This window comes from Cynoglossus semilaevis, chromosome Z (genome assembly GCF_000523025.1).
Source record: "Cynoglossus semilaevis isolate Cse_v1.0 chromosome Z, Cse_v1.0, whole genome shotgun sequence".
Classification (NCBI taxonomy): Eukaryota; Metazoa; Chordata; class Actinopteri; order Pleuronectiformes; family Cynoglossidae; genus Cynoglossus; species Cynoglossus semilaevis.
The window spans coordinates 3,228,812-3,246,747 of record NC_024328.1 but is presented as its reverse complement, the minus strand read 5'-3'; the positions used below and the strand labels follow the sequence as shown (position 1 = coordinate 3,246,747).

General features: G+C 39.1%; 1 protein-coding gene and 2 non-coding genes across 3 annotated transcripts in view; 2 read left to right on the top strand and 1 right to left on the bottom strand.

Moving 5' to 3' along the window:
- fras1 (Fraser extracellular matrix complex subunit 1) overlaps positions 1 to 17,936 on the bottom strand; it is a 98,962-nt gene that overhangs the window by 59,554 nt on the left and 21,472 nt on the right. Inside the window, 9 exon segments of the mRNA XM_008335639.3 lie at positions 470 to 617; positions 1,443 to 1,532; positions 3,581 to 3,772; positions 4,886 to 4,987; positions 5,808 to 5,891; positions 6,440 to 6,573; positions 8,437 to 8,596; positions 10,551 to 10,643; positions 11,743 to 11,850. Of these exon segments, the coding sequence (XP_008333861.1) occupies positions 470 to 617; positions 1,443 to 1,532; positions 3,581 to 3,772; positions 4,886 to 4,987; positions 5,808 to 5,891; positions 6,440 to 6,573; positions 8,437 to 8,596; positions 10,551 to 10,643; positions 11,743 to 11,850 (1,111 nt within the window).
- Positions 12,263 to 12,345, top strand: trnas-cga (transfer RNA serine (anticodon CGA)). The gene has a single exon. It is a non-coding gene; the product is annotated as a tRNA-Ser (tRNA).
- trnag-ccc (transfer RNA glycine (anticodon CCC)) lies at positions 13,384 to 13,454 on the top strand. Its single transcript has one exon. It is a non-coding gene; the product is annotated as a tRNA-Gly (tRNA).

Genomic DNA, 17,936 nt, shown 5'->3' with positions numbered 1-17,936 from the left:
TCCCTACAGAGCTAAGTACTTTATGAACTGTTTTGGGCTGTGAAGTAAAACGGGCAATGTTCTCAATGAACTTTGGTATTGGAGAGAGATCGGATTACAAACAGGTTGCTGTGACATAACTCATTTTTACCAGTAAACTGATTCTGCAGCTATAAATGACTCGAAGTAGATTACAGGCTTTTAGTAAGTGACAAATACATTATTTCTCCTGGCAGCCATGTTTTCAGCAAGAGCCAGCATGGTGGATGTAGCAGCAGGGGGCGCACAAAGCGCTGTGGGTAACACTGCATGCACACTTTGAAACAAAAAGGGACTGTCACTTTAAACACAGCAGAATAGGATTTATGAGCTGTCAGATAAAATGATGCAACAGAAGAAGAGAGTTGGAAATACACACTGGCCAGATTTGGGCGGACACACACACAGACACAGACACAGACACAGACACAGCCTTTCACATCATCAGTACCTGGCAGACACTCCGGGCAGCACTGATTCTCCTGGGTCACAGCCAAAGTTCCTGGAGCACAGGTTGGACAGGAACGCAGATAACAAGTCACCTGGGCATGGAGACACTCACACTGACGACAGCTGCCGTCTGTCCACTGAGACATGTCCTACAGCAGAGTAGTCAGAAAGACAGGAGAGACAGAGACAAAGATGATTAGAGCTGTGACTAGTTTAAGGAGTCACAGCAAAGAGAGTTCCTTCTCCGTAAACCATTCAATTGACAAAAACTACACTAAAAGCAGAGATAGCTGTGTGTCAGTGTGTGAAAACATGAGACACACGTGAATCCTAAAGGTTATTTTCTGAACCCGGACAGTAAGAAATGAAGACAGAGTGATAATAGCTGGTGTTTACAGCACAGCAGCAGGTTTTTAACATTTCATGCTGAGGCAGATATAGTGTTAAAAATTCATTGGGGGTTTTTCTGGACCGGACTATAAATATTTAAGATGAGGAGACTCAGAGAGAGACGCAGCAGAATAATAAGACACTGATTCTGGTTTTGGGCTGATTTTGGTCCGAGTCAATGCTCCTTCACTTGTCAATGCTTTTCATATTTACTTAATGCCCTGGTGTTGGATTTTAAAGAGTTTTCACACTGGTTCTTAATACGGTATGCAGAGACATTAGTTTCTGTCCCTGTTTGTGTTCAAACGGCAAAGTAATGCCCACTCGCTCCTCAACTAATGGGCATTATCTAATCCACCTCCAAATGGAGGTTTGGCTCCTGTATTAACTAATTTGGGTCTAAAACAAGTAAAACTTCTACAGTTTCCCTCAAACTTTTAATATGCATTACTTTCACAAATCCCACAAAGACTTGCACACAGACCAATCCAAAAACAAACAAGCAGTGACACTTAGCAACAACGCTTATTTTCCACACTGCAATGAACAAATAACAAAACAAATGAATGAAAAATCTTAATTACCTTGTAGGTTTTTCCTTTGTACAGACAAGAAGGTTTGACAGCCAAACACTCAGGGCAACATTTTCCCGGCAGGTGAACCAACTCTGATCCCTAAAAAACCAAAACCAAAGAAGATTTTTTTTTTAATTTTGTCACAATATTGTTTTTTAAGTTTTTAAATTTTCAAAATATATAGACCTTTCACCCTTTTAATATAATACATTTTACTAAGATTACAGTGGCGTAATGTTGTCCTTCACCTTCTCAAATGATAAATACATTTTTGCTTCTCCAAGAGACCTTTTTTAATCACCTCTTAATAACTGAAAAGGAACAGAAAAATGTCTTTCAGCTCATTTTAACAGATTCTACATGGTCCGGTTTCAGTTACTGTTTGAATATATTTCAGCAATTCTGAGTGAGAAGTTGAATCAGGTAAAAATCGCCATAAACCTTGCTCCATTAAAAACCTCTTTTTAGTCTAAATTACACATTTTCCCCGATGTCAAATTGAATTATGTAAATTAGATGTTGTTTCTTTTTTACCATAGAAAACTGTCCGCCTCATTTCTGTTGACACAGACAAGGTGTTTATGTTTTATTACAGACAGGGAAATTTAGATCATTCACATAAAATATGTAAACACGGGCATCCGCTCATATAACTATCAAAAAAAACAGCTTTTTAACATAAAATGGTCCAGATTCAGACTCTATGAAAACCTGAAGAATATAAAAGAAATAAACTGAGGCTTCAGGTTTTATTCTTTTATGTAATTAAAGACTGTAAATGCTGTTAGAAAATGTAAATTTGATGAAATGAGACAAGACAGTATTAAACCTAATAAGGCAGAAAAATAATCTGTATGACTTCATATGATCGTCTCAACTCGTTTCATCACATTAACATTTTCTAACAGCATTTGATGTCAAGCACAGTGGGTTTCCTGTGTATGAAATGAAAGAAAACAGAGATTAGACATTGACCATCAATGTCCTATTGGGCTCTAACAACCCGTCATCCAAACCACAACCCTAGTGACCACAACATATCTCCCTGTGATATTGGGTGCGGTCACCAGAAATACTGAAATGCCAGCAGTTGGTTACAACTGAAGAAGCCTCTTGATTTGAGGATGAGAGGAGAAACAACGTCAGAGAAACCATTTCAGTTGCCCTTGATGTAACTTATTTGGATTAAAGGACATGAATGACTGAGAACGTACACAGACATGATGTAATTAATATGTTTATAAAGACAAAAAAAAGTGAACAAGAAAATTGTGAATAAAAAAGGCAAAACAGCGTACAAAAGGACAAATGACAAAATGACAGAGAAGCCAGTTTGTATTTTGATGTTTTTGGGCCATTGTCCCTTTGCCCATGATGCACCTGGGTACATGAATTGAGAACTAGTGTTTCCAGGTAGAAACAAGCAACTAGGTCATGAAAAACTAGCCCAGAAGAAGTGACCGGCCCACCTCACACCGAAGGATAAAGAGGACACTAAACTGACACATATCAATGTATTTACTTAGCATTTCATTGGCATTAATTTTAGGAAACAATGTATTTGACAACATATGTATGATGTTCACTCTTTGCCTAGGTATAAACCTGCAAAGGTATTTTGAATCATTGCCAATTTCAGTTTGGGTCTTTTGATAACATCATTCAGTTTTTCCCACACTTCCAACTTCCATTCTGGTATTGCAGCACCCAGACAAACTAGGCTCTTTGTCATGTGAAGACAAACAAGAGTGAGCTTAAAAACTATCTTGTTCTCAGTCTTTCTTTCTAACTCACACTGCTCCAAAAACAACCCCCAATACCCCTCCAGCCCCCTGAAAAAAAAGTCTAAATGCTGTGCAGTCCTACAAAAAGTGGGACACCTGTTCAACCTCAATGTGTCATCAATGTGTCATTCTCACAGTGTGTCCTTGTGTAATTCCTGTTTTGTTTCATCCTTTCACCTACCCTGAATGAGTCCACCATTGGCCAGCAAAAATCTTTGGAATGAGACCAGAATGTCCACATGAAAATAATTTTCGATTAGTTTCCAAATCCCTTCTTCTATTCTGCTGCATTATTTTCAGTGGAGACCATTCCTTATGCACAGGTGGTACAATCTGTCAAGTGGTATTTTGGTATCACCTCACCTTTGGACACTTTACTCTTCCACACTCAGCTCTGCGACACAGAACTTGTCCCCGGCTGCAGCTGCAGAACTCACAGCCAGTACCGTTCCACATGTCTCCATGATACCGTACTGTGCCCTCGTACAGGCAGCTTCCTTTAGCTGCGGCACATTCTTCACAACACTGACCTGCTCGCTTCACTTTAGTCTGACCCTGAGAAGAAGAAGAAGATGAGGAACAAAAGTAAATAATTCAGTTTGGCATAAAACAACAAAATCTATCTCACAGGGAGACACAAGCTGCTGGTCAAGTGCTGGTACTGTGGTAAATCTGGACAATCTACCAGCAACTCATTTGCTCAGTAAAACTTTTCTGTAGGGACTTTGATGCAGGGACTTGAGTCATTTAAATGAGGAGCCTCTTACTGTAATGTAGACTCAAGCTGCTTTATAATCTTTGGATAATATTTCTGTTTGAGTTTGGTTGTGAAAAATTGCATTAGTGTGAACTTTAAAATTGATGTTAGGATAAAATTATTTGCAAATGAGTTTCTGCACATTGTAAATTTGTTGTGTAGCTGCCATAAAAACCAATAAACTCAGTAAAAGCAGAGATGTTGTTAAACTTGTCATGAATGCAATTTAGTGCAAACAAGTTTGTGCATATAGAATATATGTCGAGAGTCCTGAGAAACAGTAACTTTAATTGGGGAGAAATAAACTGTTTTATAGCTCTTTATATAAATGTAAAGAGCTGCAATGTCAACATATTACATTATTCAGATGCAAACAAAAAAAGCAGGAGAAAATACAGCTGGAAAATAGTTTTTATTAACAGATTTACTGTTGACAACTTAATTATATAAAAGTTAAAGAAAATGTAAGAAGTGAGGAAGCACAGAAACTCTCTGATTTATTTTCTTTCAGGTTAAAATAACCTAATTTAGTTATTTTCTTTTTATTCTGCAATTCATTTAGAATTATTTATTTTAGGGTTGTTTATTTTTTATCAATATCTGCAGTTGCTGGTGTTGTATTTAGATTTAATCTTTTTCTGCATTTCATTTGATATATAAAAATGTTTTTGTACTGTGTTTCCCATGGCCCCTCTTACTCAGGACCCACGTTTGGCTAGCAGCGGACCTTCCTGTGAGTAGTTGGTTTAGTGCTGGTTTCCTTCTTTTAGTAAATCAGAACCAAGGATTTTAAAAGACGTAAAGTGACAACAGACAGTGCGGTTTTTCCTCACATGCAAAAGTTGGTGTGGGAGAGAGAATATTCGTGGGATTTTGTGCAATTGATTTTGTGTGTGTGCAACTTATTGTACCTTCTCACAGCTGATTGGTGGGCACGTGTCCGTGTGACACTTTGACTGACCATGGTAACACACACATGTGGTGCAGGAGTTTTTCTGCCACTGGTCACCATGCTGCAAAAAACACAACAAACACACATTCATATTTTATGCTATATTGTGTTTAACTTGTAACACGCACGTACAGACACACAGACACACACAAACACAGAGGAGGGAGAGATTGAAGACCGAGACCTTTAGAGACTCACTCAGGCCCATGGACAGAAACTGAATGTAACAAATGGATGTCAACTCCAGTTGACCATAAACTCCTCATAAAACCATTTAAAAAAAACTTTGTGAGCGTGCTCGATTTTACAAACCTTTATTTCCTAGGCGTCATTTTTCTCCAGTGTAAAAGACCATGTCCATTTCTTAACTATGATTGAAGGTTGTTGCTGTGGAAATTTGTCTTTGTCAGCAGCCATATCACTGCTCAAGGATGAATGGGTTTTGTTTTTACTCTCAGCTTTATACAGTCAGGTCGTAGCAAGCGGATAAATCCAGAGTTTTGGTTATTACATCACAGAAATGATTTCCCTTGACCTGTGTGAGGTGAATATTTATGCTCAGATCTGAGATTTTTTGTTCTGACTTTGCTCCTGCAGCTTTAACCAGAGCTGTCAGCAGGGATCACACAAATGGCTGTGGAATCACAGTAAGATTCTAGACTAATGTTGTTTAAAAAACTAACACAAACACACAGGGGGGAGACACAGGGTGCCATTACTAGTGCGCGCTATCAGCCATGCTGTCACAAGACTGAAGATTGGGACACAAACACTAAAACATAAAAAAAAAATGCTGTTAAACCAGGACCATCACACCCACATACAGGGGGAGAGAGAGAGAGAGAGAGAGAGAGAGAGAGGGATAGAGAGAGAGAACTCACCTGGTACTGTTTTCCAGCAGACAAACAGGGATTAGACACACACTGAGGACAACAGAGACCAGGCTGGATCACCAAGTTCTCATGCTGTGAAGAAAAGACAAGAGTCAGTCAGAGTGTGTGTGTGTGTGTGTGTGTGTGTGTGTGTGTGTGTGTGTAGATAGTATGTGTCATTGTTATGGCAGAATAAAATACTACTAAAATACTTCATTGATTACTGTTCAAAGATTATTTATGGGGCAGTGGTGAATTGGTGGTTAAGGAAGCGGACTTGGGTCTGGAAGGTTTCAGGTTCGAGTCCACCAACTGCCACTGAGGTGCTCTGAGCATGACACCGTCCCCACACACTGCTCCCCTTGTCATTAAAGCTGCCCACTGTTCAATGTTTAATTTCAAGTAATTAGCACCAAGTTTCCATTTCTGTCATTTGAAGCAGCAACTCATCCATCATCAACTCTTTGTTTGGTGAAATAAACTTTACGTGCAGCCAACGAGGGACATTTAGTTTCTCTGATTTATATTCTGTTCATTTCATTCTGTCTGTGGACTCAGGATGTCGGACCACATAAGCCTGAGTGAGCTGATGAAGGGGAGAGAGACTCACAAAAAGACAGTTGTATTTGTCAGGTACCTACCGCTTTACAGGCAACCTGCTGACACTCAGTCACTGAACACTGGACCTGACCCCTGCTGCAGGAACATCTGGAGCAGAGACTGGGCTTCCACTGCTCACCGTCTCTGTACACAACACCCTGCCAGGAACAGGAGTCTGAGACACACACACATACACACACACAAAATCAGTGTTAGAGTCAGATAATGAGCTGACTCTTGACCCAGACACTCATTGATTTACTGTCAGTGAAAAAATAGACAGAAATGAGCTGCTCTTGACCACAGGAAACAAACACGAGCGCTGCAGAACAAGAAAGGAACAGTTCATGGTTTTCTCTAAGAGTCAGTGCCAACTGCCCTTTAATTGACCCTGACTGTTAGGACGTGTCTGAGATATGGAGGCTGGAGGCTCTTGATATAAAACAAACACAACAGCAGTTTGTAAACCACTCACGCTGAGTCACCCAGGTGCACGAGGAAGATCAGTGATTTTAACTCACAGTGACAGAGGAGTTGTTGAACGACTGCTGCCTCTGTCACTGAAATCCTTCTGAAGTTGACAAAAAGATCTGCAAACAATCTGCAACTTAAGGTTTAATAAAATTCTGCTAATAAATAATGCAGCAGGAGCCAAAACAACCAGACAGGCGTCTGCAAACAGTCATTTAAAGGCATATAACTCCTGTTCATTTAGTTCTTAGGCTGGCATAGAAGACAAGCCATTTGCTTTAACTACAGTGAAGCATAACCTTGTGATTTCAAGTGACGGCCATTTTCAACAAACCTTGTACTGTAGTGGTTGCAGTCCAAGCGGTGTACTAAAAATATGAACAGAAATTCGAAATATTTTTCTTTTTATTTAGCTTGGACTATCCGCAGTAAGAGCAGCTAATATTCAGCTGCTACAGAAAACCCACGTCTGACAGGGTTTTAATTATCATTGAACTAGCTGAAACATCCTTCAGACAAATATGTGAAAAGCTTTTAAAAGTGTCTCTGATTAAAAAAATTACAGTAGAGCCATTTGCATTTTAATTACAGAGTGAATGTTTGCATCTGCAGGGCATTAAAGAAAACCTTGGTGTGGATGAAATAGGAGCAGAGAAAAGATGAAAAACTTTCGAGTATTTTTTCATCATTTGTCAGTGACTCAATATTGAGTCACATTTAAAGGTTGTGTTTGTACATCAGTGTGTTTCACTCAGGTTCACTTTGTTCTGCAGCTGAAAGGAGAACAAGAGAGGGAGGAGGACTAGGAGCACAAGGAGGAGGAGAAAAAAGAGCATCCTTGACTAAGGAAGAGGGAAGAAGAAGAAAACCTTAAACACAGTGGCATCTGGTTCAGCATCAATGCTTTAACAGCTAAGTAGAAATGTTTCTGAACATCAGTTCACTTTGTAATCTCTAACAGCACAACAACTAAGAGTTATTAAACAGATCCATTAGGTACTTTTATTTAGACTAGTTGTGCTTTAATCTTAACTGAAAAACAAACTGATAAACTGAGAAATTATACAGTTTATCTTGAGACTTAATTTTAAGGAAATCTTCTTAAATATTTTTTCTACAATATTATGTTATATAGTGGCACTTTTGCCCAGAGGCAATGTCTCATTGTTTCATTGATGTGGAACCCAAGGGTTCACCTCCTGGTTGGTACCTTCCAGTGGACTCACAACAGCACGAAAGTTCAGGAGGGGCTTGTACGGTGCAGTGTAACTTGGGTGGCGGTCGTGGAGACTGCCAGCTGCCCCCGCGACCAGGTAACAGATAAGACGAAAATGGATGGATGAATCGATTATGTTATATCACATATTCCAATGATTGTGTTTATTTTCCTCATTTGTTGTTTCTATTATAACTGTATCTATTTTTTAACATTTTAACCTCTATCTTTCAGTTATCCTCACTACTTCCTCTTTCTTTAACTACTTTTCCTGTCCTCAAACTTGATGAATCCTGAGGAAGAGCATGTTCTCTCAGAGACAGGTGTGTGTTTTTGAAGGACAATCCTAACCTCCAGTGCGTGCACATCGTGGACAACACTCTCCAGCTGGTGTGAATGGACGTTCATCCTCTGCACAGGCGAGAGCAGGACAAGACAGGACACTGCAGGAGACGGTGCCTCTGGAGCATGTGCAGAGAGAGCACATGGCGGGAGTCCACTGACTGTTGTCCTGAAGGAGGTAACAGAAACATACAAGGTCAGTCCTGAGGAGGACAGGAGCTACAAGGGTAGAAGCAAGACAAAGAAAAAGGAGGTTAGGTTTGTTGAATGTGTCCAAAAATTGAAACATTTTTGACTGTTGGAGATGTTAAAGCAGCTCACAGTTAATAGAGTCCTCATTAATGATGAGAGCTAAAGGCCAACGTGGAGTGCATCAGTGAGTTTCTCTACACTTTCAAACTCCAAGTAATGTTTCAACTATTTTTGTACGGTACATCATTAAAACTGCGTCAAAAAATCAGTAGGCTCGCAGTCAAGCTGCAGGGTTTAGGAAACTCTACGTGTCCAAATATATTTCAGCTACTTGACAGATATTTTAAAGACTTAACAAAACATTCAACTTTTAAACCAGCATCAGATTAGGTATTTGGTTTCCAATATGTTTACTGCTGCTTATCTAATAATGAGAGGAGTTTTAAATCGCTCACACTCACAAAATCAAAGTGATTCTAACTAACAGAGACAGAGGAGCTGTTGACTCATTACTGCCCCCTGTGGTCAGTTTGTGTAGCTAAGGTAAATCTGGGTTAAGAATTACAATCAATGTGAAGATCAAAATCTGATACCTTAGGCAAAGATCACAAATCACTGCTTTTCTCCATGAACACTGTGGGAAAAAGGCAGCTCACAAACCTCAGTATTTACTTAGAAAGATCTGTATAACAGTGAGATGAATGAGCAGACATATTCTGATTGATTTCCTGGATTTGTGGTGATAATGAATTTCATGTTTTTGTTTTTTTGGTTCTAGCAAATGGAGGCAATCTCTTACTTTATCCACCTTGCCTCAAACACATAAAGCACTTTTAATATTTAAGGAACTCATCCAGCCTGCAATGTTTTATAGTTGTGATTGACAGAAATGAATTGGAGGGAGTTTTTCAGATAATTATTATCTCTGAGGAGAGTTCGATGTGTCTTTTTCATCAGATTCCTAAGGAAACACTACAAAAGCTTGATGAGACTCTTCCAGAGTAAATGAGATGTCAGTGTGAATGTGTTCAAACAAGTGAAAAAGCCTCAGTCAGGTTGACACAAAGGCTATAAAGTCTTCTGTTAAACTCTGACATGTATCCCTGGCCAAGTATTTTACTGTAGCACTATTGTTCAGATTTGTGTGTAGTGCTCCTTTGACCGAAAGCCTGCCACCACAGAGACGTGCTGTACACATTGTCCAGAAAGTCCTGGTAATTAAGCTTTTTTTCCCACAGGGAGGTGAGGATAAAGAGGACGGTGATTAAATTCCATTCATTAATCTGTCCAAAAGGTCAACGACAGATTAAATCAACTACTCATCAAAGAGCTGCTCTGAGCAACGTCCAAACATAGAGACAAAAGAAGAGGGAAAACAACTGCAGTGTGAAGGACACTTCAACATGAGTGGACTGGTTTTAAAGAGGGGTTACAATCAGAAGGTTGGAAAAAAACTAAAATACTTCAGAAGAATTCTCCTTACTCATTTTAATACTCCATTAGAATAATGTCTAATATTGTTATATAAAAACAGAAAAATATATAACAGATATTAGACCTTAATCAACTAGCCAGAAAAGTAAAATATTGGTCCAGAGATCCAGGTTGAACTTAGCTAAAATAATGACTCATTTACATACATTTATTGGTCATTAATCTATGTACTCATATTGAAATAATAGATTAACTTAGTATTAGACCGTGCAGAGTCAGGAGGGGGACAATGAGCAAAGTTGGGAACGACTGCTCTAAATCAGTGCAGGAAGAATTCCTTCACCAGGACAGCCCGGCTGCAGGGACCGGAATTCTCTTTAGAAGTCAGATAAAGATCATCCACAACCAGGCTCTGGTGCCAAACCTGGAGCCAGACCCTTTTTTTTCTTTACTGCAGTGTTGAGACAGAGAAATGAGCGAGAAAAACTTGGACTTACTCCATAGACAAGTCCTTCATACTGACAGGAACCCTCAGACAAGGACACACATTGTGGGCAGCACTGATTGGACAAAATCCTCAACTGTTCACCCTGTAGGACGAAGAATACACACAAATTTAACACGTTCAAGGAATTGTGTGAGTGTGTGTTTGTGTGTGTGTAGGGGACATTACAGCTCTACTTCTCTGAGGTTTTCAAATTTTCACATTTGATGGTACTATAGTGCAACAATAAAACATGAGGACAATGTGGTGCGTGCACGTGGTGCCAACATGCACATCCTATAGTGGTGCAGGGGAAGTAGAGGCATTGACATACACAGGGGTGAGTGCATATAGATCTGGCCGAGGTGAAGTTTCCTAAGCCGGCAGAGGGAAGAGGGGAAAGGAGAAGAAGAGGGAGGTGGGAGAAAGAACAGCAACAAATAGAAGAACGGGGGAAGATGATAGGCAGACATGGAGAGGAGAAGAAGAGGCAACAGGAAGACAAAGAGATGAATAAGAAGATGAAGAAGGAAAAGGATTTATGAAGAAAGTCTTGTTCCCTCATTCTGATGTTCAGCAGTAAAACTCGCCAACTCGTTTGCATGGGAACTAGTTGGTGACTAGTTCCCATGGCGACTAGTTGGTTGGTTCTTCATATATTGGATTGTTCTACATTCACTTTCTTTCTACACTTATCTTTATTATATTATTAATTTGATTTGATTTAATTAGTTAGGACCACGTCGTGCCAGAAATGGTCAGCAAGATTGACAAAATCGTCCGTTCAATCCCTGATCTTTCAAAATAAAGCCTGTTCTCGAGGGACTTCATTTTCCTCCCACAGTCTGAAAACATGTAAGATTTGTGGCTCTGTCACGGACTGGTGAACTGTCCACAGTGTCGTTCCCCCCCGTGGTGGACTGCAGGGATTGGCTGTGGGGGATTTTAACAATAACATGACAGGAACAATTTCTGTTGTTCTGCAATTTATGTCTGTTCTTTTCAGACTTTAACTTTCAGCACATTTGGGGGGACCTATGTTCTAGTTTTTGAAGAGTTAGGTTTGAAATTGGAGGAAAGCACCAATTAATGTCCCTGCTCCAGTGTGTGTCCAGTGATAATCACTGGGGTGTTTCACAGATTCACAGGTTCAAATGCAGAAAATCATTTCCTTTAAGGGACTATAGGACTACTGAAGTTCTTACCCTCTGAAAGTCACAGTGTGGGTTTGGGCAGTGTGTGGTTTTACAGATGACTACGTCCCCTCCACACGTGCACTCCTGACACGACTCAGGCCTCCATGATGAGTTGTTCTAGAAAAAAATACATCAGCCAGTCAGTAAGACACGTTATCCATGCAGCATTACCTAAGATCTGGTTATTAAGCGAGCAATTCATAACACATTTGTCAAACTCATTCACACACAATTGAAAAAAAAAAACAAACTTTAACTATGATTGGTCCAGCTGAGCTTGTGGACCAGAGGAGCTGAGATCAAGGGAGGGTCGTAGGGTCAGAATTCCTCTGGACAGACACCTTGGGGGTCAGACACTCAAATAAAATAAACCAAAAAAATTCCATTTTATCCAACATTTCCATTTGATGTTTATTTTAGAATTGAGTCGCTCGTTGAATAGGACAGTTCAGTGGGCTAAATATGATCTGTGGGCCACCAGTTGATGATAACTGCTCTACAAGTGGTAGGAGACGACCCCTTGAAGTAAGTCACGGTGGCCGAGAGGTTTAAGGCGTTGGACTCGAAATCCAATGGGGTTTCCCTGCACAGGTTCGAATCCTGTTCGTGACGTACAAACACCTTTTGAGGCATTGGTGGCTTAGTTGTAAAGGAGTTGAAATTGAAGCTGCCAAGTTACCACTGAGGTGCTCTGAGTATGGCACTGTCCCCACACACTGCTGCCCACTACTCATGTTGGTGATGTGTCACAATAAAACTTTGACTTTTTACAAAGGTCTGTTTTTTCCAGACAAACAAAACAAAGATGACTGTATGGTAAATTAGAGTCTTAAATTAGATAATTAAGGTAGGTGTATCATTAAAAGTATGTTTTTTGATTCTTTTGATTTATGAACTGATTGTGCCTGAGGACAAGGGTGTTGAACAGAAATGTTGCTGTTGTTGTAGTTGAAGATGGCATAGCTGCTGTGAATGTGTATGAAATGAAACAGTAGCTCATAATGTTCATGTCAGCTTATGCGGTTTATATAAATCGTTTATTACGGCTGGGAGAAAATTATTTATGACCCTGTCATCCTGTCGCCTTAATGCTGTTCAAAAGCAGCAGGATTTTCTTCTGCAGGTTTTTGAAGTGAAACTAATTCCATGTTGATTAAAAGCCCGCAGAGCTTAACAGGAGTACACAAAAAAAATAAAGTTAATATTAATCCCTGAAGGTAAATTGAAACCCTTTCCACAATTCAACTCCCACTACTGTTCACACCGCTGAAAACATCAGGGTTGTGAGGCTTCTGCTTAAATGCATTCATTTGTATTCATGTATTTAAAAAGAAAAAGAGAAAAAAAAATCTCCTGTAGTTTCTGAATAAAAACTGAGAAAAAAACGAATAGTCACTGCTGAGAAGGGGAAAAAACTGGAAGACGAGGAGAAATATAAGAAAAGAAGGAAAAGTATAAGCAAACCTCTGTGAAAAGCCCACAATGTTAGACATTAAAACCCATGAACTAACTAAATACTAAAATGCACATTTATTACAGTAAATCTGTTCATATATAACAATACGTTTTAATGAGTAGCAATAAAAATAGTAGCAATAATAATAATAATAAGTATTGGTTATATTATATTATTAGTAGTAGCAGTAGTAGGCACTGCTGGTGTAGTGGTATCATGCAAGATTCCCATTCTTATGACCTGGGTTTGATTCCCGGGCGGTGCACTTTTCCTTAATCTCTTGATCTTTTCCTCCTAATCTCCCAATGGATTAATAAAGTTCTATCTATCTAGTATTAGTAGAACTGGTAAAACTAGTAGAATTGTAGTACTGGGGCAGTGGTGGCTTCAGGTTCAGGTTAAAATCCACCAGCTGCCAAGTCACCACTGTGCCCACATACTGCCCCCAAGGTGCATTAGCTGCCCTCTAGTGAGCTGTGTCACAATGACAAGTAATTCACTCTCACTATTTCAATAGAATTATATACAATTATACTATCATTATCATTCAGATTTCTGGTCTTTGATACAGCTGAGTCTTTAGGAAAACTCTTGGGCTACACTTATTCATTATGCCAAATGAAAACCATATATATTAGAAAACCATATATATTCCAAATATATATACTGTATATTCCAGACTTCAGTCATTGTTTTGTTTCAGCCTTCAGTCCCTGAGTGCAGAGTGAGTTCAGAGACAAAAAAAATCCTCACAGAAGCTGATTCTTTTCTTAGAGCAAAGCTGAATTCAGTTCTTCTCTAGGCAACAGAGGCAGGATCATTCATTCCACTTCTCACTGATATAAAGCAATTTATTTCACCTTCCTGAATTTACTGTGCCGCTATATTACTGCCAAAACACGTCGTTACACACAGATGTTCCTAAATAATGTTTATAGTAGTTTTAATTAAACCAGAACAGATGCTGGAGCAGGAGATTAAAACTCCATCTGACCAAAATTGAAGACAAAATATACAATTTTTGTTGAAATGATAAATTTAAAGTGAGTAAAATCTACATCAAACTGTGAATCATGAAAACCCAGTAATAAATCACTTTCAACAGTTATCACAAAAACTAAATGTAAGATTTATATTAAAATGTTATAAGGAGAAATGTGGAAAATGTGAAAGAAATAGCCATGTAGGCTTCAAGTTAGCCAAAATGTGGTCAAATACAGACAGGCAGACGGATGGATAGATAGACTGATAGACTGATAGATAGACAGATAGATAGACAGATAGACAGATAGACAGATAGACAGATAGATAGATAGATAGATAGATAGATAGATAGATAGATAGATAGATAGATAGATAGATAGATAGATAGATAGTTCAAGTCGATGGTTAGCTATTGGTTGTAGCACTGACCAGTAGATGCAGTCTTGATGAGGAGTGGCAGCACCCCTTTACTTCACAGGCGACAACAGCCTCTACAGAAACGTATCTGCCTCACAGGGAATGGGGCAAATACCGTGTAGATGTGTATGAGTTTGAAATGCAAACTAACAGAAATCAGGTTTAGATATTCGTTGTCATCATCTCCTGGAGACTCATTCAAACATCAGAGGGGTTTTGGGGAGATAGCTGCTCAGCTCACAAAGCAGAACCAAACCAGTCTAATTAAAACACTAACACACAGGGGGCAGTGTCACAAAGGTGGGCTTTACACGCTGATTAACTCAGAACAGAGACTCTAATGCAGACAGGTCAGACAAGACTAACCATTAACACGGAAAACCTACGTTTGTGTCATAAATCTGAAGAAGGTATTTTAAAAACCAAGCACATTTAAACTTAGTGGTGGAGGCAGCAGTGAATCAACTACTCTGTACTTTGAAAAAATATTAATGTTGACAAAGGTCTCAGCTGATAAAATAAATGTCAACTTCACTATGTAACATCTTGAGAACGTGTTTTTTGCTGTTAGGTTCACATTTACAATGGGAACAAGTTTATAAAAGATTTTCATTCACAGAAACTCAATTTATGTTTCATCCAACGTAAAGTTTACTAGGTAATTTGTGATGTTTGGTGTAAAAATCAGATTCTTTATTGACAGTGAACTGACCAAATGACAGGGGTGTGGACCAGCAACAAACAAACTAACTAACTAACTCAGTTTTAGACCAACTGTGGGAAAGGCTGAATATCTACTCGGTGAGAGGGTGAGTGAATCAGTGAGTGAATGAATGTGTTCATGAATGTAAGTGGTGTGAAATTGGTCTGGCGCTGGTAGTCAGTCTCTTAGAATGGATTCAACTTCTCTGTAGGAACTCTCCTGCTCCTCCTGCAGGAGGAACATCTGCTGTCAACACAAAAAAAATAAAAACACCTGGAACTGACTAAGGTTTCAGGACTACAACACAGAGAATGAAGAACTTTCAGCCCACATCAATATTGGAACAACTGGAAAACTTTCAGATAACCTCAACGTTAAGTGAAATATATATATATATACTGTATATATATACACACACACACACACACACATATATATATATATATCCTACTTGTTGCATACTGCGCCACTTAAGGTGGTGTTTCAGCAATTTTGTCAATAGTCACCTTGGAATAAAGAATAAAACAGTTTTAAAGACTTTATTGGAGAATAATTTGGTTGTTATTGAAGCATTATTGAAGCTCCAGTTGACCTCGGTACCCCGCCACTTGTGAGATTATCTGGCCTAACAGTAACTCAGACACAGGGAGTATGTGAGAACAATTTTCAAGGCTTTACAGGAACCTTAGAAACGAAAATGAGTAGATTTCCCATCACTGGCTAACCCTGGTCGTTTCAGTGTTTTTCCACTGACTACGTGAGTTTCAGTACAATTCAAATGGTGGAGAATAGCACAGAATATAATTTTGTCATAACAGATGAAAATGTCAAGAGTAAGAGATCAGCAGACCTAGAAAATACTAATATCAATATCAACGTAACTAAAATATCAAAAGGCTAAACATCAAATTATTAGTAATTGTGTAAAAAATACTGGTCTAGATATTTTTATGTTGTAGGAACCGAAACCATAAGTGTTTGTTTTTTAATTTATGCAGCTGTATTCATTTAGTACACATCACATGACTGCATTGGTTTTGATTGGGGTGCAAGCACAGGTTAATCTCTGCAGGGTATAAGTCTTAAAGTTGTTGCTGGACTCATTGGTCCCGTCTCTCTGGAGTACCTGTCATTCCAATCAAAGAAGCCGCCAGTGAGGAATGACAAACGACTTGCAGATCCTTCGCCTACCGGCACACATAAATCCTGCTGTCTGAGCTGGACGATGACGCTCTCGCTACAAATGCTGCTGCTGCAGTAGAACAGCAGCATCCTGCAGGAGGTAATGGGTTCTGGTTCATGGAACACATAGACCACAGAGTCCAGGTTCACCAGGAACACAGGACTAAAACCACATGGCTGCAAATATCAGATTTTAAATGACTAAGGAATACATTTAGAAATCTCCACTGGAAACCAAAATTAAAGACATAGCTACCACATGTTGGCAAAAAAGTCCCCAAAAAAATGGGGATATGGATCAGCTATTTCATTTAAAGAAAAATGAATTTGGACACCAAATTCACAGAGAGAATCAGCTGAAGCTGATACACTGCAGCCTCCAACACCAGGTTCAACTGTGTCACAGTAGTTTGTGACAACAGTCGGTCGGTGATTTCTCATCATTGTGAGCAAAAATCAAAGACTTCAATGATTTCCAAACTTAATTTCTTTAAGCAGAAAATGTTGTTCCACTCAAGTCTGATTTTTCTCAGTGGAGTATTTTCTAAATTGAGCCCTAATCTGTTTTTCACTCATTGGAACACCTGTTTTTCACTATATCAGACCTAAAACGTCAACAAATGTTCTTTCTGGGAGATATGAAGAGTGCTATTTCCAGCTGTTAGCCTTGAATTATTTCTGACATCAAACATTTAAGTGTCTGACTCATTTGGGAGCCTGAAGAGAAAACTTTTTATTTTTTATTATTTTCTATTTTCAGAGAAACCATCCACAGTGGGAGGGAGATGTGATTGTTACTCACAGAACAATAACTTTAGGAGAGAGGAAGAACCCTCCGAACTCTTCCTCTCTTCACAGTCCGGCCTGGAGATGATAAGCTCACACAGAGTGAAACATTTCTCTTTATAATTAACCTCCTCTGTCTGCACAGTCATTAGCTTTAATTATAAAATCCATGTTTCCAGTGAAGCTAAAAGTGTTAATGGCGCTGTTACGATGCAGCTGCAGCTGTGGCTCAATACAGACACGTCCTAAAAGAGACGTAAAGAAAGACATAAGGAGAGGAACAAATGATTTTCTCCGAGTCAAATGAGGTAATGAGTGAAATGGAAGAGCTGCAGGTGGAATTGAAGGCAACAGAGTAAATGTCAGCCAGTATTTCAACCCGCTGTCATACATAAGTCATACTGACACCTCTCTGCCTGAGAGCCGTGTTTCCTTTTCCAATCACCAGGAGAAAAAATTATTCAACTACACTATGCAAACTTTGTTTTACAGCTCCTAGAAGAAATGAGCGCAAGGGCTGTTTCAGACGTCAAAGAACCTCCGATATGAGAAATAGGATACCAGCTACTGAATAATAATTATTAACATATCTTACACAGAGACCAAATGTTTCATTTCATGATCCGAGACCTCGGTTTTCACCGACTGCTAAAAATGTTTTTTTTTGGGGGGGGG